General features: G+C 41.6%; 1 protein-coding gene across 1 annotated transcript; it reads right to left on the reverse strand.

The window, feature by feature from the left end:
• Positions 1-2,505: 2,505 nt before the first annotated feature.
• rgmb (repulsive guidance molecule BMP co-receptor b) lies at positions 2,506-11,788 on the reverse strand. Its single transcript, XM_044370447.1, has 3 exons — positions 11,222-11,788; positions 6,726-7,273; positions 2,506-5,047 (listed from the first exon to the last, which is right to left on the reverse strand). Exons 1-3 carry the CDS (start codon positions 11,337-11,339, stop codon positions 4,289-4,291), a joined length of 1,425 nt encoding a protein of 474 aa, XP_044226382.1. The 5' UTR covers positions 11,340-11,788; the 3' UTR covers positions 2,506-4,288.
• Positions 11,789-24,768: the final 12,980 nt, after the last annotated feature.

Here is a 24,768-nt window from a genome sequence, read left to right on the forward strand (position 1 = left end):
TGTTTGTGTGTGTGTTTTGGGGTGGGTAGAGGAGGGTCCGTTATCAGTATAAGGTCACAACAATGAGGCATGTAAGTCCCCCATAATGCACTGCTCTTGGCAATGCCAAACAGCATGACCCCATTTCACACACTAACATACACATACACAAGGCTCATGAACACACACTCTCACACAAAGCAGTCATCACTGAAGCCTCTCCAACTAACAGACAGACATGACGGAGTCATCCAGGAGTCTCTTTTACCTTCCTATCATCTATTTATGGACAGGTAAGAGATTTAAAAACTGTTTGATTATTTTTATTAGATAAATAATAAAGAAGACAGAAAACGAGGGGACAGAGAAAGGTATGACAACAAGGGTCCCTATTATTCTGCCAGCGTGCCCTGAACTTTTCCTTTCTAACACTCGATTGTGATTTATATATTTTTAATCAATGAGCTTGAAATTTTTGTATCAATGAAAACCTTATGTCCAAAATATCAACCTATCAGAAGAACTTTTTGTTTTGTATTTATATCATGACCACCATGGGTATTTGAATTTATTCAGTGGCTGAAATTCAAGTAAAGTCATATCAATATTATTTATATTGCCCAAAATCAAAACTTTGCCTGAAAGAGCTTAAAAATCTGGTAGCACATACTGTACCACTGCTTGTGTCCTTTAGCCTATAGAAAAGTATTGACTCCTACTGGAGTTACAACATAAAAATCTTTTATGAAATTTGACTTGATGGCAGAAAGCACTATGGAAAAAACAAATGATTGTGATTTTGATACTGATGTTCAAACATATAAGCAATGATGTTAAATGCATGAAGGATTTCATTATAAACTGTTACAGTATGTATTCATTTTGATGTCAATGTTTGAGATTTTTTCTCATAAGTTAAGTAGGAAATAAAATGCTTCATATCTACAACTATAGCACTTATACTGCATTTCACTGCATTGCTGTGCTTCAACCAGTTCCCAGCCTTCGGTCATCCTGCCTCTTCATCTTCTCTCTTTGCTAAACTGTAACCTCCTTCATGTGGTCCTCCTTCCTCCTCCTGACCCAGGAGGAGTAGAGGGTGATGTGCTGGCGTCTCTCGCCCCTCCAGTCCACCTGTCAGGGGAAAGGCTGGGCTTGACGCTACTGGTCTGTATGGTGAGTGACCTAAGGAGAGTGCACCTCGAGGTCAGCTGGCGGTCACCATCGGAAGGCCAGATGCCCAGCACACTATACAGCATTGCTGTAAACAGGAAGCATCGTGACCACAGCCCTGTAGCAATTATCACAGTGGCGACCAGTGACTGGCCATCATACAGCTGCTCTGTGAGTCATCGACGACACCCCAGAGTCAACAGGAAACACCACACCACCTCCTCAGGTAGAGGAGGATTCAGAGCCTGAATGTGTTAATTGTCATTTCTATTCACAGCTTGAATTATCTTAGATTTTTCACTAAACCTTTAACACTTTTTTATCATTTCAGAAGACAAGATCTGTTATGAAGATGATGAGACAATAGGTAGTATTTAATTGTTTTTAAACTATTAAAAACACTCCCTGTGACCCAGACAGATGTGGTTATTTATGTTGGTCTGTATGGTTTGATCTCCAGATGTTGTTGTGAGGACAAACACGGTGACTGTCCTGGCTATGAGGCTGCTTCTCTTGAAGATTATTGTCTTTAACACTCTGATGACCACTTACGCTGTTATAAAGTGGTAAGAAAATGAGTCTGTTTTATTTAATTGGATTACAGGGCCATCAGTGTAACAATCAGTGTAACATTAACCACAGAGACATAGAGCAGATGTATGCAGGTGACTTTGGTGTTATGCGTTTTACAGTATATGTTGTTGTCTTACAGAGTGGGAAATCATCCCATTTAACTTAACTGAATGTTATTATTTCATAAATCTTAACATTGTGTTTGACTTTCCAGATGGTTAGAAATAAAGTGCTTCTGGTGCTCCACATGACCTTCAAAAGCAAACTAACCCAGAAAGAAGAGGTTGGGAGTTTGTTTCGTCTCTGAACTCTGCACAGTGAGGATTTCTACACGGGAAGATGATGAGTATGTTCCATCCTTGTGGTTGGCTTCATGAAAATTGTTTTACACTAAATTTTGGATTAAAATATCATGGATTAAATGAGAAATTATCCACTTTTAGGATCACAGGAGAGGCCATTCTTAGCTTTTAGCGCGTCTCTTTTAGCCTTTTCTCATTGACATCCCAGGTGTTGCCAACTGTGGCAGTTGGAAACAGGTTATGTTTGTGAGGCCAAACCTGGTATCTGATCAAAAAACTTAACCTCAGACAGATGGGTTAGTGAACACACTGTTATATGAATGTGTGTGTATGTCTGTGTGTGATCTATGTGTTGAGTCTTATTCAGCTTTAATTCTGAACTTCTTGAATTTTAAGAAAAAAGGGAAAAAAAGTGTAATAGCTTTGCTCAAGGTTTTTTGGTGTTTACAAATATACATCAATTTTTTGTTGTTGTTTTTTCTTTTTTATATTCCTGTTAAAAATATGATTAATAAACAGGAAGTAAGCTTGTTTTGACTTTATTGTTTTTAAAATAAAACACTTGCACACAGTTTTTTTCCTCCATGTTTTTTTTAAGCGCCTTGAATAACACACTGACATAGCAACAGAGCACCACTAGGTGGCAGTACAATCACATCTGACATTTTTTAAATTATTATCCAACAGCAAGAATATGGAGCTTAACTTCCTCTACAGGACACTACGTTCATTAATAAGTTAAGTATTTCAACATTGACCAGTCACTCTTCACCAAACTGACACTCACACATGATGTAAGAGATCACAATGCCAAAACTGAGATTAAGTTTATGGCCAACCGAATGGGGCATAATTATACAGAATGTTATATGTCATAAAGGCTCATAGTCTCGAGAGAGTTAACACATTTCCATCAGGTATCAAAAAAGCATACATTTCCCACAACGCACTGCTGAGGCACATATGACAGCAGGCGCTGTGGGGAAGTTTTCTCAGTGATTTGCAGTGTTTTGTCTACTCTCCAGTATCTTACACGTGTCCCAGTGAGGAGCAGCTTGTCAATTCTGGCAGTAGGAGAAAAACAGTCTACAGTAGCAAGTTTAAAAACAGAGGAAAAGGGAAGGTGCTGGTTTGGTGATAAGTTATGATTTCCTTTGTACATGAAAACCTTTGCGCCCCTCTTACAAGGCTTCCATAATCTGTCTTTGGCTCAAATGAACACAACAAAGAATACGGTGAGCAACAAACATGAGCCCATATGGTCACAGCCTCTTGGCAAAAAGGTGGGAGTGCCTCTAACATGATTCTTAGAGGAAATAAAAACACATCCAAGCTTGTCACCAACTGGTTAAAAAAAAACAATGACGCACTCACACACACACACACACACACACACACACACACACACACACACACACACACACACACACACACACATTTTGAAATCTGAGGAAAAACAACAAATTCATACAACAACATAATAGTACTGATGGCATTTGCTGTGACAATATTCATAATACATTCAAAAGAGAACAACTCACATTAACTGACATAAAATGAGACACTGTGTCAAATCAGCTACTGAAAGAATGATGCATTTTAACAAAAAAATGGCAGCTCCTTGTATTCTACTGACTTTTACATTAACAGGATCCAAAACCAACTTCTAAAAAGGTCTTCAAAATGTGAGCCATTGGAGATTTTGGTGGAGGACAGTTTGTGTGAGGAAGAAACACTGATGTGGATTTGTACAAAACAAAAATAAAATCAAAATAAAGTGCTTCTGTTAAAACAAACATCCTCTGTCTGAGGTATTAAAGAAAAATCACATCAAATGGCACAATAAGACAAACCCTACGCCATTACACTGTGCACTGAAGACAAAACAAACTATTTACAGTCTGGAGTGTATATCCATATTGTGTGATACACACTCAATTCACCCACACAGGAACATTTATGGCATCCCATCCTCATCACATCTCCTGTGTTATTCCCCAGACGGCTGATTCTGCCGGGTCGACCCTTGCAGTGAGATGCTGTTAGTGTTGTCAGTATCTCTTGTGCCCGCTGGGAGGTGTGCCACTTCTCCTAAAAAAAGACTTCTAGTTCCCAGTAACTGTCCAGCCTGTTGTTACCTCTCTGCAGGGGAGAGGAACCAGTGCTCAGTTTCAGTGCTCAGCAAAAAACTCCCAAAACTCTATTTCTAGTGCACACACATACACAAGCCCACACGCATGCAGGCACAAAGACATCCACTCTTACATGAACCCAACGCTCAGTGCACACAGCAGGAGCAGAGCGAGGTGTTTGATATGTTGAGTATCAAGGTGTAAGGTGGAGGTGGCAGAGCCGCGGGGGTAGATCCTCCATCTGTCCTGGTGTGGGTGAAGACTCTCCATGTCCTTCAGGGCACTGTACGCTGCCACTGTGAAGTTAGCATCCCCGGTGGTCAGGAGATCAAACACGCATGAGTGGAAGTAAATGTCTGGCACCTCCAGCTGCTCCCGACAACGTTCCTTCGCCCCCTCCACACCGAAAACCTGCGGGGCACCGTAGGGGGATGATTGTGTCTGTGAGGAGTAGCTGGGCCGCCGAAGCTGCTGAAGCTGTAGGCCGAGTGCAGGTGGGGACAGGGGCAGGGGCAGGTGCCCTCCCTGGTCGATGCGTTCGCTGCTGGGGCAGCCGTTCAGACAGAGCTGCAGGTCCTGGGTGGCATCATAGGCCTGAGCCAGCTCCTCGGGGATCCGCACCGCCAGGGTCAGGTAGTGACCCAGCTGGCGGACGATCACCGTTACGCCAATGTAGCCAGCGTGCAGCTCCACATGGCGCCCCGGGCTGCGCTCAGAGATCCACAGAGCCCGGACCTTCCCGGTTGCACCGTCCGCACCAGCAGAAGCGTGGATTGGGTCTCCGCTGCTCACAGTGCCATCGTCAAAGGCAGCAGGGAGGTTGTCTGTGACGGCCTGGTAGACCCTCTGGTCTGTGCAACCCTCATAGGGCTTGAAGATAATGGTGATCTATAGAGGGGAGAGACGGAGCATCAGGTAAGTTGTAGTTTAAAGTCTGTTTAAGTTATAGAACAAACACAATTTTCATTAGGGAGATAACTAGAGCCGAAACGATAAGTTGATTAATTGTTTAGTCAATCAACAGAAAATAATTTAATAGTTGATTTATTGTTTAAATTCCTTTTATTTTTTAATTTGCTGTGTTTTTCTCTCTCGTGTCATTGTAAATTTCATATCTTTTGGAGTTTGGACTGTTAATTGGACAAACCTCACAATTTGATGCTTTTACCTCTGGTTCTGGGACATTGTGGTGCACAGTTTTCACTATTCTGACATTTAATCAATGAATTGAGAATATAATCATCAGATTAATAGATAATATAAATGATCAATGGCTGCAGCTCTACAGATAAGCTAAAAGGTCTCTCTCACACACACACCAGTACAAATATTAACATTCACCCATTACACAGGTTATTGACTCTCATTGCACTACATGTGAGAAAAGACTAAATGACTTTTTAACAAGTTGTAATTTGACACAGCTATGCAAACATGCTGACACACGCACACACACACACACACACACATATACATAAAAACACACAGGGCTCCAGTGGTGAGTGGAAGCAGTGGTGGATACAGGGTGTGGTGTGAGCATTACGGTTAGCACTAGCATCATAGTTCCGGTGAATGGCTGCTTTGTTCACATGACAGCCATGAGGAATGAGGCCTGGTAGGCCATTAAGCCTGGAGGGCTGTTAATGTGTGTATGTGTGTGTGAGTGTGTGTGTGTGTGTGTGTGTGTGTGTGTCCCTAATAATCGTGACTAATAACTTGCCCCACCTCTGACGCAAGGTCAAACCTTCAGCTCCACAGTGAAGCAACCATACTATTTGCTTAATGTGTGTGTGTGTATCAGCCAGCGTGTGCATGACTAAGTGTATACATGGGTGTGTATGTGTTTTAATAATTAAAGCTATCGACTAAGCAGGAGAGGGCTGATCATCGGGGGAAACATCAACATAGCTTCTTTAACACCACAAAGATCACCTTGTGTGGTTCATCATCCATTTGGTGGTGTGTGTGTGTGTCTTTGTGCATGTGTCTCTTTTTTTGTCGTACAGGGATAAGGACCTATAACACACATAGTGCTTTAAGCTGGTTACTGAGTGCAAGGAGTGCCACTTATGAGACACACACACACACACACACACAAATGCTTGCAAACACACACATAAGTAAACAGTGGATCCTTTCACACATCTCATTCCATGTTATTAGAGGTCAGGCTATATGCAGCCATTAACCAAGTTAGGTTTCCAACACTGCTTGAGTCACAAGAGACAGTCACAAGATCAGGCTGTTTGCCTCACACCTGTGAGTCTGAGGGAGCGAGAGACACAGAAAGTGAAAGAAACAGAGAAAAAAGTAGAGCAGGGAGAGCAGGGACGTGTTCCAGCCTCGCAGTGATAAGATTTCTTACTCTGAGGCACAGAAAAGCAACTTAGAGGTCATTATGGAGAATGTTTCTCTCTCTAAAGCACACACACACTCACACAGGAATAAAGTAGATTTCACCAGCTGCTCTCACTTAAGAAACTCTTATAAGTGTAATCACAGCAAATTACACCCCAAAAAAGCCAAGTTCTCTCTGCCTCCCCCTTTAAAACGGCTTTCTCCTCACCTTATTGGTTGCTGTGGCACTGGAGCCTGTTACCACTGGAACATTAGTGACCTGCACCGACAGATAGTCATTATCGATGAGAGGCCAAGCCCCCTCCACCTTACAAGTCTGGAAGCTGTCCTTAAACGTCCTCAGATGGGGGTCCCCGAACAGCCCGCAGAACAGGTACCCAGGCCGCGAGTGGCTGTGGCCGTGAGCGTGGGAGTGCGTGTGTGCGTGCGCGTGGGAGTGTGTGTGGGCGTGCTGGGTGCGACTGTGGTAGTTGCAAGGCTCCGGGTGGACCTCGGGGTGCGTGGAAGAAGTGGGCCCGTCCCTGGAGCAATTCCTCTGGCTCATGAGGTCTGAGATGCCCAGCACGGCAGAGTGGAAGACCAGGTTCCCCCGGCAGGACTTGGCTGTCCTCTGCGTGCAGGCCGAGTACGCCCGCAAAGCCTTGCAAAATTCGGTGTGAAAGCCATCCACGGCCGGCGTGAGGTGGGAGGTCAGGGAGACGAAGTCGGTGGTGCACTTCTGGATACGGCACTGAGGGGTGGCCACCTGGCACTGACCTAGAGAGGACACAGGCAGACAGAGATACTGTCAGCAAAGTGATATAACCAGCTAACACAAGTCTTTCAGTTGGATCAAACTAGAAAAGAAAAAGTTTATGCGCATGCGGAAGACATCTAAAAGGACTGTAAGCTTTGATTTTATACCGGCCTGTTGCAATCAAACCTAATAAAACTGGAAAAGGAACCTGCTGCTAGTTGAAAGTTTCAATCAATCAGCAGTGCTGCTCTGTGAGTGTAATAAACCTGGAGTGTAATAAACCAAAGAGCAGGCAGAGAGAAAAGATAAAGACCATTTTCCCACAAGGAGTGAGATAATACTGCTTATATAGCCAGTGAGGGAAGAAAAAGACTACAAATCCCTAACACATGTGGTACTAAAGAGAGAAAAAGCTAAACAATACAAGGTGTATTATTTACACATACACACTACCATACCGGAAAATACACGTTGCAAATGTACCTTTATTAAATATGACTAAATAAGTTATGTTTTATGTCACTTTAATGTTTGTTTACAGCTATAACCACAAGCACCAGAGCAGGCTAAAGTAAGGAAATGCATCCAGGAGACTGATTATTCTGTCCCTGTACCCAGCAGGAACAAATTTCTTGGTCCGAAATGGTCCCTGATGTTTTATCTATTGCAACATTTCTGAATGTAACAAGGGTCAAATCAGCCTTTTATATCATAGATCATCAGAGAGAGAGAGAGAGAGTTAGAGCGAGAGAGAGAGATTAGAGACCAGACCTAATGCATCAGTCACAACGTGCTCCTATTAGATTAGGCCAGAGAGAGGCTCTGCAGTGTATGGGCAGCTGCACACACACACACATACACACACACATACACACACACATACAGACATACACAAATAGCTATCTTAGAAAGAATGCTGGTTGTGCTTCCGTTCAACGCACACAGTCCGTGATCTTCAGATGGTGGTATGATCTCCTAATGGCCGAGCAAAATCAGACTGTACATGGTTTTAACTGAAATCAAGAGATTCCCTTAATGTCACACCATCACTTAACAACCATACGACACTGCTAACACATAAACACACACACACACACAAGCAAACAGCACATTCCAGCTTTTCTTTGCACATGTATTTGATTTTGGGGCATGAAGGAGTTGGGCGCCACCATTTGGGGGCAGTAGTGCTCTTAGTTTTAGAAATCAGGGTGCAGGTACGGACCCCCACTCGCACCACGCTTCAGAATCTCTCTCCTGCCTGTTAAATACTGACACCAACCCACAGACACACACACAAACAGACACACACACACACACACATACACAGGCTGCATGCCATGCCAACCACCACTGTACAGACGGTCCGAGCACTGAGGACGCATTGTCTCTTTGACTGGCGCACCAACAGCCTCCCTTCTTTCCCTATCTGCAGGCAGTACCTAAATACCGCTCCCAATCTAATCAGAGCGGGTTTATTCTCTTTCGGAGGGTATCAGAATCATGAGCTGCTCTAAAACGCACAAAAGCGCTCATTCACCAACATTTCCCAGCAGGGTGACGCAGCGAGGAGGGAGTCGACCCCCTAACTGAAGGACTTGGGTTCAAAACCACTGGCTTATATAAAGGTTAAAACCTCTCTGATGACAAGCATCTGCTGAAGTTTCACTGAGCAAGACATTGGATCCAAGCAGCAGGTCTCATTATGCTGCTCCTGCACACTTGCCTCCCTCCCATCCAAAAAGAGGATTTCCCCATGATGATTAATTATGTTCCAAATCAATATTAAAACACATTTTTTTTTGTTCTTGAAGGCTTCCCATGATCTCCCTTTTGTGAAGCTGTCCTCTTAAGCGCCCTCTCTAAGCATGCACGGCCTTTCTTTGAAAAGAAAATCCAATCTATGCATATAAATAAGCAATTTGTGGTAAGACGAGTCGAGGTGATGAATACCGAATTGAACTGAAAATATTATTAAGAAGAGGATAAACTCCTCGTGGGAAGGACTAATACATGAGAGACAAAGATTCGACACATCCAGAGCCTGGTTTGCTTCATCCCCTCGGGTGAGTATCTAATATAGACACAATAAAACAGTCAGCAATGCCCAAAGCACTTCTTCCGTCTCCTACCACAATATTAACCTCTTTTTTTCACACCCCCACAGCTTCCTTTATCATCTCATACTGTAAGTCTCATCCCTTCTTTCCTCTCGAGCCCCATCTGTTGTAAGATTTTCTTTTTCTCCACCTCAGATCATTTGCCTCCATCAGCACTATTCAGTTTTCAGTTTTCAGCCTTCAGCAAACTCTGTTCTCAGCCTGATTCCCTGACCAGCCTCTTCACCCTTTAGTCATCTCTCCTCCTGTACTCCTCCTGCACGGTGCTCCGGAGGCACCTTCTCTATGATCAGACAGAGGTCAAGAGACCCACAAGCCGAACCTCACAGGCTTGGTCTACTTATCCGACAGCCTCCAACTGCCTCTGATCTCCGGAGATCAGAAAAGGATCTACTGGGATCATCTCTCAACCGAGGGAATGGCTTGTGAAGTGCTTATTGATCACACTGTTGTGCACTCTCTTACACGCTGAGCTCAAATCACACAAACAGCCCTCCAAGCACAGAGATACAAAGCTTTACAGGAGCTCACTACAGCAAGCGCCCTCTGTTTCTGTCTGTCTCGACTAGACACTCAGGAGTGTGAACAATTCAGACATTCCTGCCTCCCCACCTAAACAGACAAATGGAGCTGACGATGAAATTTGTCTGAAATACACTGAAATGTACAAGTTATAAAAAATAAAACATTCTGTTTCCTTCAACAGACTAAATAATACACATTCTTTCCAGGTGGCGCACATGTTGCAGAAGGTGCCAAGATCTTTAATGTGAAGTGGGTCTCACCAGGCTGCGCGCAGAGGCGGTTTTGTCCCGCTGCCTGAGCCGTGTTAAACTAATTACTGGAGGTGTGACTGCTCAACAGACAGCCGCCACAACAGCAGACCCCCTGCACATACACACCACACGCACAGACTCGACCTGAAAAAAAGTCGGACATCCTGCTTTTTGTACCAAATGAAACATACATCTGTGTCAAATGTAACCAACTGAATTTAAAACAAACCAAATCAAGTAAATCATAACCTCTACACAGCCACAGCAAAGTAGTCTATCCAGAAGCCACTTTGTGTTTCAGGGCCAGTAATTCTTAACAACACCTTATTAACCTTTGGCTTCCAGTGAACAGACTCTTCTTTTGTTTAATGCTTTGTTTTCTTTTCTGTCCAGATTTTGTTTCAGTTTCTGCCCTTAATTATTGTCAGAAGAACCACTAATATAAAGAAATATTGTTAGATTTTCAGAGAAGCATTAATTTATGCTTATCTCTTTAAAGTGCTCTTCCCTGTGCGACTTAGATCACTTCAATACTATTAATTAAGATGCACAGTATTATTTTGCATCATGCAACTGAACATAACACACTGTAGATCAGACTTACAACACATTAAATCACTGATCCTAACTTTTTATGAACAGATTTACACTCAGAGAGATTCTGATATTGATAAAAGCTGTAGTCTGTAATATATGGATATGAGGAGAGGTAGTCACTCTCTCTTCCTTTCTCTTCCCCTCCTCCATGAGCCATTAAGGGGCAGACAGGAGAATGACGGCCCAGGAGAGAGGAGGAGAAACTCGATCCGTGCTCAGACTGCTGCACTGCCGCTGGAGAGAGAGCTATTGTCAGGCACCACTGGGCCTTAACACAAAGATTGGCTACACAATGATTACCCACGTTTAATAACTGATAGAGTATGGCTGATCACTTCCATATGCAACTGAAAAGAAATGTAGTTACTTTGGATGTTGTGCAGAAATGAGAGCGAAATGTGATAACAAAGTGCGTAAAATCACGTATTAGTTGCGAGAGGCACGCAAGTCGTTGCAGTGTTTAAGTGCAGTTACTCACCTATGTGGGCACCGCAGCACAAAGCGATGATCAGCAGCAGCAGTGGCCGGAAGCGGCGCACCAGAGACGGGGAGGCGAGGCGCTCAGCCCCGCGGCAACAGCATCCGGCTCTCCCCATCCCCGTCCATGCAGGGCCAGGAGGGGAGAGTGGACAGACCTCCAAAGGGCGAGGAGGGGTGGTGTCCAGGCCTTCTCACTTCTGCTTCTTCTTCTTCTTCTTCTTCTTCTTCTGCCTCTTCTTCCTCACTCTTCTCTCCTTCCTCTCCTCCTCGGGTGCGCAGGGGCATTAAAACACAGCTGCTCCGCGGAATGCAGGGCGGAGGGGGGGTTGGAAAGGCAAAGAGAGGAGGAAAACAAAGTGTAAGCACAAGTCACTCCGACGACACTTTTACTTTTTCCCCGTACAAATCCACACCCCCACGTGATTTAAGTGCGCTCCCTCCGCGGTCGGACTTTTGCCTTGATTATGATCACTCTGCGCTCTCCTCTCTCGTCCTAAACACGCACTATCACATCTCTCTCTCTCTCTCTCTCTCTCTCTCTCTCTCTCTCTCTCTCTGCCTCTCTCTCTCCCTCACCAGGCCGGGTTTCTCCTCCACTCCTCCCCTTTCACTTTCTCCTCCTCCTCCTCTGCCCCTCCAACAAATCAATAGAGAATCAACCAAACCCTGCTGGCGGAAAACCCGCCTACCATGACTACAGAGAGAGAGAGAGAGAGAGAGAGAGAGAGAGAGAGAGAGAGAGAGAGAGAGAGAGAGAGAGAGAGAGAGAGAGAGAGAGAGAGCAGGCCACAGAATAATGAAGAGGACTGTGATAAAAGTTTTAAAACGTTGGTAAGATGCCATTAAATCACTGTATATGCTGAAGGGAATAATGAAGAGCTGCCATGGGACTTTATTTGGCAGAGTGGAAGCTGATCAAGACAAACCATAAACATAATATTTCATTTTGTGTGTCCATTTTATGGGCGAGTTTTGTCTCCTTCATTTTTTATGATGATCATAACATGTCCTAACATTAAAATACTACTAACACTACTACAACTACTAGTACTACCATCCAAACAACAAGAGGAATCATATGTGGTGGATATGTAAAAATAGTTTGTAATATGTAATAGTGGTTATAATCACACTCATTCCCAGATAAATAAATAACAAAATAAATCATGTTTTATTCATTTATTATGTCTAAATGTGTTTCTTAGAGAGAAATAGAATAAATACAGAATAGTATCATCCCAGACTCAATATCAACAAAATCACGTCTTATGTCCAGAGCAGATACATTATTTCTGTTTAACTGAATGACACTGAAGTCAAGCTGGAAACATAAACTTTCCTGATAGTTGCTGTAAATATAAAACTGTTTTTTTACAGTAGAAACAAGCTCATAAAGGTGAATCAGAACTCTTACTTTTTAAGTGTAAATTAATCATTTTTGTGTATTTTTTCAGATGCCATGCCCACACACTCTGAGATTAAATTTATTATACTGAAAATAAAATATAAACCTATTTAATCTATAATAAAATCATAATCTGAAAAGTCTTCACACTACTTTTTCATACAACTTTTAATGCAGCATGATTCCCTGTTTTCCTCCCTGCTGTAATTTAAATCTAATTTATGAAGCCTCTGATTTCTTTGATCTGCTGACCAAATGAGTTGCATTTTTTGTGGGAGAAAATGTTATTAATTGGCGGGTTATTCACTATTCATTTCTTGTTTTATGTTTTCTTATGAAACCCTCAAGGAGTTAGACTTCACTCTTTTAACCTTATTTGGGATAATTATGTTGCAATTGGAGAGAGTTGTGTGCCAACCTTCCTCCGTGGTCTTCTGAAGTGAAGTTTGCATTTACAGAAACAGAAACAGAACACAATGTGAAATGAGCACCTACAGTATGTGAGACAGAACAGTCCGCACATTACAACACACAGAAACACCAAACTATTTGAACCTTAACAGTCGTAAAATCTATACAGTCAAAAGAACAAAACTGCAGGAGGTACAAGGTGAGTAGACAATGTAAACACCCCCAGGCCATAATGACAGATACTGAACACTGAATACACAGTTAAATATGCAAAACAGCATGTACCTTGCTATCTATTGTTCTCTCCACCTACAGCTATGACTCATAAATGAATAACTTCACACCCACTTTCTGAAGGTTGTTGAAATGCATTTAAAACTTTTTTTTTTTTTATTGCAAAGAAGTTGAACCTGATCCAAAATGCCTTTCTGGAATAAAGGTTATGGAGTTGGACAGGTTTCAAAGAAAGCACTGAAGCATCTACAGTTCTAGGTAATTTTTTACTTAGTGTGCATATCAATACTGTGTTTGTTCTTTTAATGCTTAAGTTGTGTTCTTTTAAGATTGTGTTGAAGGTGTGTGTGTGTGTGCAGGGCTGTGTGCACATGTGCTTTGGCTGATATCTTCTGTATTCATACTGCCAGACTGTGCCACCCTGTCTTAATCTCTTTGCATGTATATGTGCATACATTGTGTGAATGTATGTGATCTTGACTGCTTTACAGCAAACAGAGCCTCTCTGTGGCTGATATTTTATGTGCTGTGTGTCATACACATACATACACATCACTGATGGCTATAAGTTTGGGCACGGCCGCTCGTTCCCCGTTGATTGTGTCAGTAAAATAAACACACAGTCACTATAACGCTCATGAGGATTTGACAGTGTGTCCAGAGGAAATGATGTGTGCAACTCAAACAGGCTCTGATATTAGATTATATTAGCTTCCTGTTTGTGCCAGGAGCCTCTGATCTCACCAATGAGGAAGTCTGCATGCACGTGTGTGTGTGTGTGTGTCCATGAGTGAGGAAATCTTGTCAGATGATTTAATGTATTGTATACACGTGTACTGTCCAGTGTGTGTATGTGAGTATAGTTTACAGTACATATAGACAGGTGACAAATTTAAGGGAAAACTTAAATAAATGAATGAATAGAGAGACTTAACAAATGAGGAGTAGTGGTCTAAACATTTACTTAAGTACAGCTTTAAGGTTCTTGTACTTTACTTGAGTGTTTCCATTCAACGCTATACTTTATACTCCACTATATGTCAAAGAAAAATACTTTTTACTACCTGACAGCTATAATTACTTTACAGATTGATTTTATTTAGAACATATAATCAGTTCATAAAGTAGATTGAACTACCCAACAGTGTAAAAAACAGTGTATAACTTGCAGTTATCTCCACCTAGAAGTACTACATGTTGCATATGTGTTACTGAATTATTAAGACTGCACCAATAACATAGTATATTATAGTACTCTGAAAAGAACCATCAGGCAAAAGGAGTACTTTTCATACTTTTTGCTGATGATACTTGTTTATTTTTTACTTAAGTTAGTTAGTAACTTCAGTTTGAATGCAGGACGTTTACTTGTAATGGAGTAATCTCACATCGTTCTTTTTCTGGAGCACCCTGGTGGCCGAGGGGTTGTGGCTCTGACCATGAATTGCAATTTCGGTTCACATCTGGCAAATGTGGGTTTCCCTTCATTTCCTGTAATTTCTCTGCTGTCGACTATTAAAATAAAAAGTCATAAAATTCTCTACAAATGTTTTTTTAAATAGATATCCACCACTGTTTATGAGTATTAAAAGGATATGAATCATATGCCTTCAGTCACCATATCTCAACCCAATTAAACATCTATAGCAGATTTTTGGTCAACATGGTAAACAGTGTTCTTCATCACCGTCATCGAAACACCAGATGAGGAAATATCTTTTGGAAAAAATGGTGTTAATCCCTCCTGGGAAAGCTACAGAAATGTGTGGAGCACTGAAAATGTTCTGGTTGCTCGAGACACATTATTTTGGTCTGTAAATTAATTTTCCACCCAGCTGTTCACCCTGAACACAGAATATTGAGACAGAAATGATCCAAGTAGCGTTTTGCCAGTTAGACAGTCTCTCTCTGACCAACCTGTCAGCATGCCACGTCTCTGCAGGATGGAGCACACTAGGTGAACATTTCATTTATGCTAACACTCCAAACACAGAGTGGTTAATTCAATTACATCTGTGCATATGGTGCTATTCATCAGGACTAATTTCATATTTCATTTTAATCACACATCCGCCTACATGGACACACACACACACACACACACACAGAAACCAGGATAACATATGACCCTATTCATCGAGTTTAATTCTATATTTCATACTAATTCATTTAATCAATTACACCACAGCTGAGACCTGGGAGCAGAGGACGTTGAAACTCACTCACCCCCCCCACCCCTCCTGACACACACACATGCCTCTCCACAGAGCTGCTTTGCCTACTTACACATGCATTCACACACTGCGCCTCAGGCGGCACAAAGACAGTCTGTTTCTGAACGTCCAGCTTGTCTTCATCTCCACACCTCTAACTCCCTTCTCCACTTCTACCTCTCTCCACCCCCCCTCACCCCACCCCAACTCTAAACAGGCCGTCATTCAACAAATGGCTCTCGCAGTTCCGCACACCTGTGTGTGCATGTGCTAGTGTGTGTGCTGGAGTGTGTAAGTGTTGAGAGTTTGTATTGTTGCACACATGTCAAAGGCTGTGCTTTGGAACGGTAAGATGTTGCAATGAATCTCTGACTATCTGTCAAACACCCGCACAGCGGTGGAAGACATATACAAATCCTGTAGTTAAAAGTAATAATACACCAAATACTCTGTTACAAGTAAAAGTTTTTAAAAAATCATACCTACACGTAAAAAGTATTTTCAGAAAAATGTTCTTAAAGCCCCCTCTCCTTAAAAAATGTGTCTTTCCTAATGCTCCTTCAGTTGGATGTTTGAGCTTCACTGTGCAGAATGATGTATGTGCAGAGTTTGACACCAGCAGGCTGTTTGCATATTCATCTCCTGAAAGTTCCTCTGTGCTCACCTTTAATCTGAGTTTAAGGTGTGTGCATACAAGCATGATTTGTGACATCACAAATAGTTTGGAACCAGTTGTGGTCCAGTGCTCATCATAATGGAAACTTGAAGCCTCCAATACACATACATTGATAATGGACTTTACAGGAGGAGACATCTTGTGTCCAGCAGTTAAACTTTTTAAATGATCAGTATTTGCATATTCAGAGATTCTGGGTTTTTCAATGAGGGTTAATGGTGAGATGTAATTTTAAGAATTTCTTAAATTCAATAGGTAATTGAACTTTTTGGGGAGAAAAACATCAGATGCTAAATATTATTCAAAGCAGTCTTTTTGTATGTCTTTGGAGTGGATCTTTAAAGTATCAAAAGAAAACAACGGGCCTATATTATTAGCTAGATGGATCATATTATTGGATTATTGTCACTGATATAATAATGTATAATAATGTGTATGTACTGCCAGGAAGTTCAGTCTCTCACAGCGAAAAAGCCCCAAACCTCCACTGTCTCTGATAAAGATAAATTTGGCTATAACTGGCTCCTAAAACCTTTATTTCCTTAATCCAACTAAAAACAAAGTAGTTCAACTTATTTCATTTCAAATGAACTCTAAAGAACTGACCGCATCTTGAAACAAGAAAATATCAGGCTCATTGCTGCACTGGAATTATGAAAAATGAAACTTTATTTTTGAAAGTAATTGAAACAAATTGATTCGCACTGAATAATAGAATAATAGAATATTTTTACTGCACTGGTGCTTTTTTCATATCTTTGAGAAACTAATAAAATAATGGGTAATATCAGTTATAGAATAAAATGACTTGATGAAGAGGAGATTTTTGCTGGGAACACATGCAAAAATGTCATAATGTGTGTGTTTTGTATGAAAAATCTTGATTAGTGAAGTAATTGAAGCTCTTAAATACTTGTGGTGGAGTAAAAAGTACAATGTTTCCATCTGAAATGTAGTGAAGTATAAGCATGGAATGTAAAATAAAGTACAAGTACCTCAACATTGTACTTTAGTACAGTACTTCAGTAAACACACTTTGTCACATTCCACCATTGCACACACACTTTATTCAATTATGCTCCACTCATTCTCAGCACCAGCCACCGCAGCACACACACAAATCCCACATACCCAGTTCCTGACTCATAGCTGGGTGGTAAAAGTTAAGGGGGGATTGCAGGTGTGTATGTGTGTGTGTGTGTTTATATTCCTGATGTGAGACGATAACATAAAAGATAAAATCCAGGTATCAAAGCCTCTGGTAATGCGAGTGGTAACTCAATACTATAATAGCCTGTTTGATATCTGTTTCTCTCCCTGGCTCAAACTCATGTTGTGTTTTACCTGAGTTGGCCTTATCAGGCCGCCTGTGTCTGCACATTCATTTCACTGTTACAAGAAGAGAGAAGAGAGAGACTGAGCAAGGTTTCAGGTGCCTCTATGCAAAAAGTGTCAGAGTGGGAAAGAGAGAGTGCTTATCGTGGGGGTCAGTTTATCTTTTAAAACGCTGAGAAAGAGAAAGAGAAAGCGTTATCAGAGGAGTCAGATCAGTGGGAGAGAATTCCTTTTTAACGCAGGCCAGAGAGGAAGATCGTCACATTGATCCCTCTCTTCTTACACTGTCAACCCCAGTCTGCTTGTCCCAGACCAGCACATTGATGTGCATTGATGGACCGGTACATAAATGTAAAATCATGACACTATAGGTTAAAATAGCCACAGAAGACAGAAAATGAAATACATTTCTGCCCCTCACCTAGTTTTTAATCATGCTGCTTGTGTTTTTACATACAGTGGTAGAAAGTCATTAAGTACATTTACTCTATTACTGTACTTAAGTACAATTTTGAGGTGCTTTTACTTTGCTTAAGTGTTTCCATTTTATGCTACTTTATATTTCTACTCTATTATATTCAAGAGGGGAATACTGTTCTTGTTTGACAGCTATAATCACCAGTTACTTTACAAAAAAACTCCAAATCATCAGCTTATAAAATATGGGGTATTGTCATCGATTAAATTACAGAACATATATAAACAGCTTCTCATAGACCAGCTACAACATTAAAATGCTGCTTATATGTTAAAGCATGAATAATATGCATCCAATAACATAATATATACAATAATATAACACTCTAATATCCTAATATGTAGTTTTATCTTTGAGACTTGATGATGGTGGACTTTTACTTTTCATATTGTGGAATTGCTATTTTTACTTATGTAAAGAATGAATGTGTTTTGAATTTATATATACGTTGAATAAGCACAAACCAAGATGTCATGGATTTTAAAAATAGTTTTTGTTGCAGGTTTTAGTCTGATGAAAACTTTAAAAATCTAAACTTGACTTGAAGCATACAGAACATCCATGGAAAGCAACACACCTGTCATGTAAGGCATCATGCCTGAGGAAAAAAAGCTAACATATACTAGTATTGTAAAGTGAATATTTTCCCACAAATGGGTAGCCGTCCATCTGTGAATAAATCTAAAATAAATAAACAAGACACATCTTACAAATTCACACATTTTCTTTCCTACCATCTCTTTATCATCTTTGTCTTTACCGTCTCCCTCTTCATTTCCCTCATCTATCATTTCATCCTTTGTGTAAAAACATCTGAAACACACACAGCTGCATCAGACAGCGCTATGACAACGAAGGCTCTGTTTTCACTAGGCACACACTTGCACACACACACACATGCATGGAGCAGTAAGAAGGAAACAGCTGAAGGGTAATAGGGCAGATGAGGATCATGGGGTTGCAGTTTGGTTTGGGTCAGGGTGAATGTTTGGCAGCTGTGAGACAAAGACGCGCTATTAAACTCGCTCCCCTCTCGCCTTCAGCTCGCTCTGTAGTGAGGCTTGTTTTGTCAGTCAGTTTGCCAGCTAACATTAAGTTAAATAAGCAGACGCCTTGTGATTGTGATTCATTTTTGGGATACGAGATGTCTTTTTGTGCATACATGCCTAACATCTTTTACTTGTGCATCACATTCAAAAACTGGAGCATTTATACATCTGAGCATGAAAGCAGCACTGATGCTAATTGTTCATCTAGTTTGTTGCTGCTTTCTGTGCACCTACTTTGATCACATTAGACGCACGCATATATCTTTCATTCTCTTCTCTACGCCTCATACACACACACACACACACACACACACACACACACACACACACACAAGCAGGTTATTTTGTTACCCTTTTTTTCCACACATGTGTACACATGCACACACGCTGCAGCTTCAGAGATATTTTGAGTCTTGAGGCTACAGATGGTCAGCTTCCATCTCCTGCTGGGCCATCTACTTCCTTCAGTGGTAAACACAAACCCCTCAACACACACACACACACACACACAGAAAGAGAGAAGGTATGGGCATCTATAAATCACTCATACTCCAGAGCCATATGCTCATACCTGTCTGTGAGGAAGAAGCCCCAAACACAGGTGAGCCTCTCACATTCCAGCAGCCTGCAACCTGACAGATATACAGATGGGGAGAGAGAGAGGTAGAGAGACAGCTCATGGCCCCTCTCTCTCCTATATCCAGCTGTGAGTGCCTCCCTCTCTTCTCCTCCCCCTCTCTTCCCCTCTCTTCCCTTCTCTTCCCCTTGGGATAGAGTGCTCACAGAGTGGCAGATGGGTGGAATGCATAATACATAGACTATTTGGGGGGCTGGGAGGGTGTTGTGTGTGTGTGTGTGTGTGTGTGTGTGTTTGTGTGTGTGTGTAGTCAAGTCCACGGGGAGTAGGCTGTGGAGTCATTATAGATCTAATGGTTGTGTTTTAGACACTGCGCCGTGCCAATCTCATTTGAAGTGCAAAAGCCAAATGAGTGTGAAGCGTTTCATTACTCATGCTCTGTGTGTGCACGCTCCCCCTCGGTTCATGTGAGGCAACAGATCAGCGATGCAGTCACAACTTCCTTACTGACATGTGAGTATATATATGCGTGTGTGTGTGTGTGCACGTGTAAGTGTGTGTGTGTGTGTGTGTATTTTTGAAGGACATTTAAGGTGGATGCTCGATCGACTGAATTTGAATCTTTTGTTCTCCACAGCCGTGCTTCTTCTGCCTCCCTGCTCATGTAGACCGACTTTATTTCCCTAATTACTGTGATTACAGCAAGATGAGGCCTATGTATCATAATGTTGTGTAATTAGTACTCAATTGTGAACTAACAAGGCCTCCTCAGGCATAGGTAATGGATTTTCGGTAGACAAGTGTAGCTGAGGCATGACTAATACAGCATGGGTAAGTATAATTAAAGCCTCCTCTCTGGAAGGAGGTTCCCCATCACACACACACAGCAGAAGTTGGAGTAACAATGCCTCAATGGGCATCAGTGTGAGAGAAGTTTATCAATTCCCCATCACGAGTAACAGCAAGGTCTCTCTCTGACTATTTACTTTCTTGGGAGTGGACGGGGATATGTAAGATGTGTACCCATAGCAAAGGAAGCTTGTTAGCTGATGGAGGCAAAACTCACTGAGAGAGGCAGCATTGGTTTAGGCGGATAAACAGCAAAGGGGGGAAAGTACTACAAGAAAGTAGAAAACAGAGCGAGAGAACAATGAAGACAAGACAGAACAAGAGAAAGCTGGCAGGTAGCAGATCTCTGGAGATTCATTAGGCTTGTCAGAAATGCTGGCTGTGAATATGCTTGCACAGCAAGCTCCTCAGTGGGCACACATACAGACGTACACAAACATACACACACGAACGCGGGTTGCTGCAGGTGTATGCAGCTCTCATCTGCTGACAGGTAGGGATGAAAGAGCGTTTGGGACGGTGGGATTTGGAGTCACACTGTGAAGACAGCAGGCTGCGTGTCTCCAAATGGCTGCTGAGGGTATTAACATATCCTGAATGGCATTAAGTCCTGTGTTACATGGCAGTCAGCATCTCAAGTGATGACTGAAATATTCATTTTGTGTAAATGTGACTGAGAGAGCTCCGTTTGATTTGGCTTTAAATTTAAATGTGTTTTTTTGGGACTGTCAATACAGCAGCCAAGCTTCTAGTGCTGTACAACACTCAAGAAACAAAGTGTCTGTGACAGTTAAAGGTAGCATAGCTGAAGTGTCACATCACCTCTTTGTGTTCTAACAGGCTTCTCAGTATCTGGTAAGGCTGTACACTGGTTTAACTGGTAAGCTCTGAGTGTGAAGCAGGAGCACACGGATATTGTGTGCTCCTGCTTATGGAAGAAAGAATCAGCTCTGAGATTGTCAATTTGTCTGATTAAATAGGGCTTAAAATGCTGCCAAGTCAGTGTGTAATGAACTGAAACAGTAGGTAGCATATTATATCACCAGTAAGCTGCTTGAACAAGAGACTCCCTTTCTCTTTCTGAATAAATCAATGAGTGTGTTATAGTAGTTTGTTTAAGGTGAAACGCTTATAATGAAAAATTACTAACAGATGATGAAATGACCTGAAATGCATGATGCAATCTGTGCCAGTGGAAGAGTCCTTGTGTGTGTGTGTGTGTGTGTGTGTGTGTGTGTGTGTGTGTGTGTGTGTGTGTGTGTGTGTGTGTGTGTGTGTGTGTGTGCATGATTGCATGCATATGCATGTTTCGTCTTGGCACATAAGCGCTGTGTGTCTGGGCTCTGGGCAGTGTGTAAATCCCTGCGTTTAGGTGGAAGACAAAATCACCGTCTGATTTCCCAGCTGTTCTCACAGCCGTTTCTCTGCCTCGACAGACTGATTGCTCACAGAGAGATGTTTACTGTACACACACAAAGACACGATATAACACACACACACACACATAGAATTACAGGCATGCTGATGCAAATGGACAGCTTACTGACAATCAATAGGAGTTTTCTTTGCAGACAAGTGTCCAGTGAGTGAAGTGCCAACCCCCAGATGCAGCCTCTCATCACAGAGAGTATCTCAGTGGGAAACTCCACACCAGCAGCTGGAAGTTAGATGACTGTTCCATGTGTTCATGTCTCACCAGAGATCCATAAAGCCTGACCAACACAGCCTGGGACTCATCCTGTGTGTATGTTGGTGTGTGTGTGTGTGTGTGTTTTAAAGACAGAGAGAGAGAGAGACGCTTGTGTGTATTCATCAGTTTCAGACAAGTATTGTATGTCCTCTACACCCTACTGACAGCGTACACTTCATAACATTTTATATTGTTTTTGTGGCCCTGCATAATGTCTCACAGCTAGTGGTCACATAAATATAGCCTCTCTCTCTCTCTCTCTGTCTATGTCTCTCTCTCTCTCTCTCTCTCTCTCTGTCTGTCTCTAGAAAAGACATTTTTTCTTTTACACATTTTGACATGGAGCAACAGTATTTACTTTCACCTCATTTTCTGTGGAAATGACCAGACTGGTACAGTGCTTCTTTTTCCCTCCCTCGTTCTCTCTCTCCATCCAGAGGGGGACTCAGCTGTGGGCTAGAGATCATGGGACTATGTTTCCGTGACAACCAGACATCATCGCTGAATCTTGACACTAAAATAACAGACTGAATAATTTAAGTAGATCCATTTTTAAACAGCGGGTCAATTCACATCACTGGCCACAGACACCCTGCTTGGCACCCCACTGACAGGCCCACCCAGGCAGGGTGAAGGGTGGGGAGCAATGTCCAAAACTCATCCAACAACAATCTGCCTGCTGGAGCTACAAATGTCCCGAAAAAAAAAAGTGAAAATAAGAGAAGCTGTGTAATCTAAGTCAAGTTTCTCTCTTGAGATGAAAAAACATGTTTAAAAATAATATTTGCTTTACAGAAAATGCATTGTGATACAACAGCAGCCGAATAGAGAAGATAGGAATGAAATCTATACTAATAACTAGCCAGCAGGGATCATGTCGGACTCATAAAATCTGACTTTATGTCTTGTTTATCTACAACAGTACTGAACTGAAAAATCTTGTTTGGTGTTTATGAGAGATAGCCCAGTTTAATGAAAGTAGCACTTGGCTCTATGATCAAAGTTCAAAAGGCCTCATCCATCAGGGATAATTGTCATGTCTAATTTTCTCATTTAACTCCATTTTTAAAAAAAGAGCACAAAAATTAGCATTGATGACTGGCCATTTATCAGCATGAAGCATTGGTGAAATATGATAATAAGTAGAACTAATTAATTGAGACAGATTTGTAATGCATGTTACATCAAGAAGTAAAATCTGGGCCAAATGAGAGTTTAACAGCTGGGGTCAACAGCAGATTTAGTGCATGTATTTTACAAATTTGGCATATTTCTACCACTGTTTCATATCAAGGTCATTTATTCCAGCTGACATAACATGAGCAAACAATAACAGTGCACACTCCCTCCTATCATTCACCCCAGGCGTCTTTAAAGTTTAAATATTATGAGGGTCATTTCTCTGTTTTATGACAAGCTCGCAGAAAAACATAAGCTAAAGGCTGTAATTCATATATCTGCAAAAATAAAACAAGACAGGCACCATAAACAGACACACACATGTTCACACATCACACACGGTTCCAACTGATGGCTTATTCAGGTGGAACCTCAGGCTGTGAACCAAATATTTGCACACATGATTTATCCTGCTTTCCTCAAGGCCTGAGTGTTGAGAAATATTCAGACACCATTGTGTCTGCACGTGCTTGTGTGGTGTCTGTATCTGTGTATGTGTGTGTGTGTGTGTGTGTGTGCTCTCCCGTTATTTTACAGGCTCGTATTCACACCCACACACACACGCCCAATCACCAGAGGGCTAAACGGAATAACGGAGCAGGGGAGGTGAGGGCCGTGCAGGTGTGTCCCCCACTCTTCTCTTCCTACTATGTCTCTTTGTCTCATTTACAGAGTATCTTATTATCCTACGTACATACAATACACAAAATCTGCGAAAGTAAAGCCATGCCTCGAAAAATGAGCTCCTTAAAATGTTCCTTTTAAGTGTATAGGTGTGTACAAATTTAAAGTTTTGCAAGAATGGGACCCACACCATATACAGCTCATGTAGACTTTAAATTCTTGTGTCCCACTCTTGGAAATCCAAAAAAACAAATAGAAATCAAATACAAATTAGATGCATTTCTTAAAGTTCAATTGAACCAAGTAAATAAACAATAAATGTTCTTCTTGAATGTAGCCAACTCAACACACACATCCTTGAGGACACTGGGATTAGTCATTGTGTCATTATGTCCATAACTATTTATCTCATCAACAAAACAAGTTCTTGAGCTGTTGTAAGAATTTAAGTGAAATTTTGAATTTTGATTCTACAATTATAATGCAGTGGTTTGATCCTAATTTACATAAAAATACCTTCCAGCTCTTTTTCTGACTCAGTATTTTGAATTTGACCTTATTTTCTGTGTTGGGATTTCGGGAAATGAATCCTCCTGACGCATCCTGTCATCTCTTTAAACACACACACACACACACACACACACACACACCCTCCCCTCACCCCACCAACCTCCAGGCAGTGCACCTGGGTACAGCTCCTACACATGCATACACACACATATACATACTTATATACTGCATATACACATTCTCGCACACGTACATATGCGCAAAAACACACAAGTAGAAAAAAAACACACTCACACCTTCACACAAACTGCATGT

The sequence above is a fragment of the Thunnus albacares genome, chromosome 2 (assembly GCF_914725855.1).
Source record: "Thunnus albacares chromosome 2, fThuAlb1.1, whole genome shotgun sequence".
Taxonomy (NCBI): Eukaryota; Metazoa; Chordata; class Actinopteri; order Scombriformes; family Scombridae; genus Thunnus; species Thunnus albacares.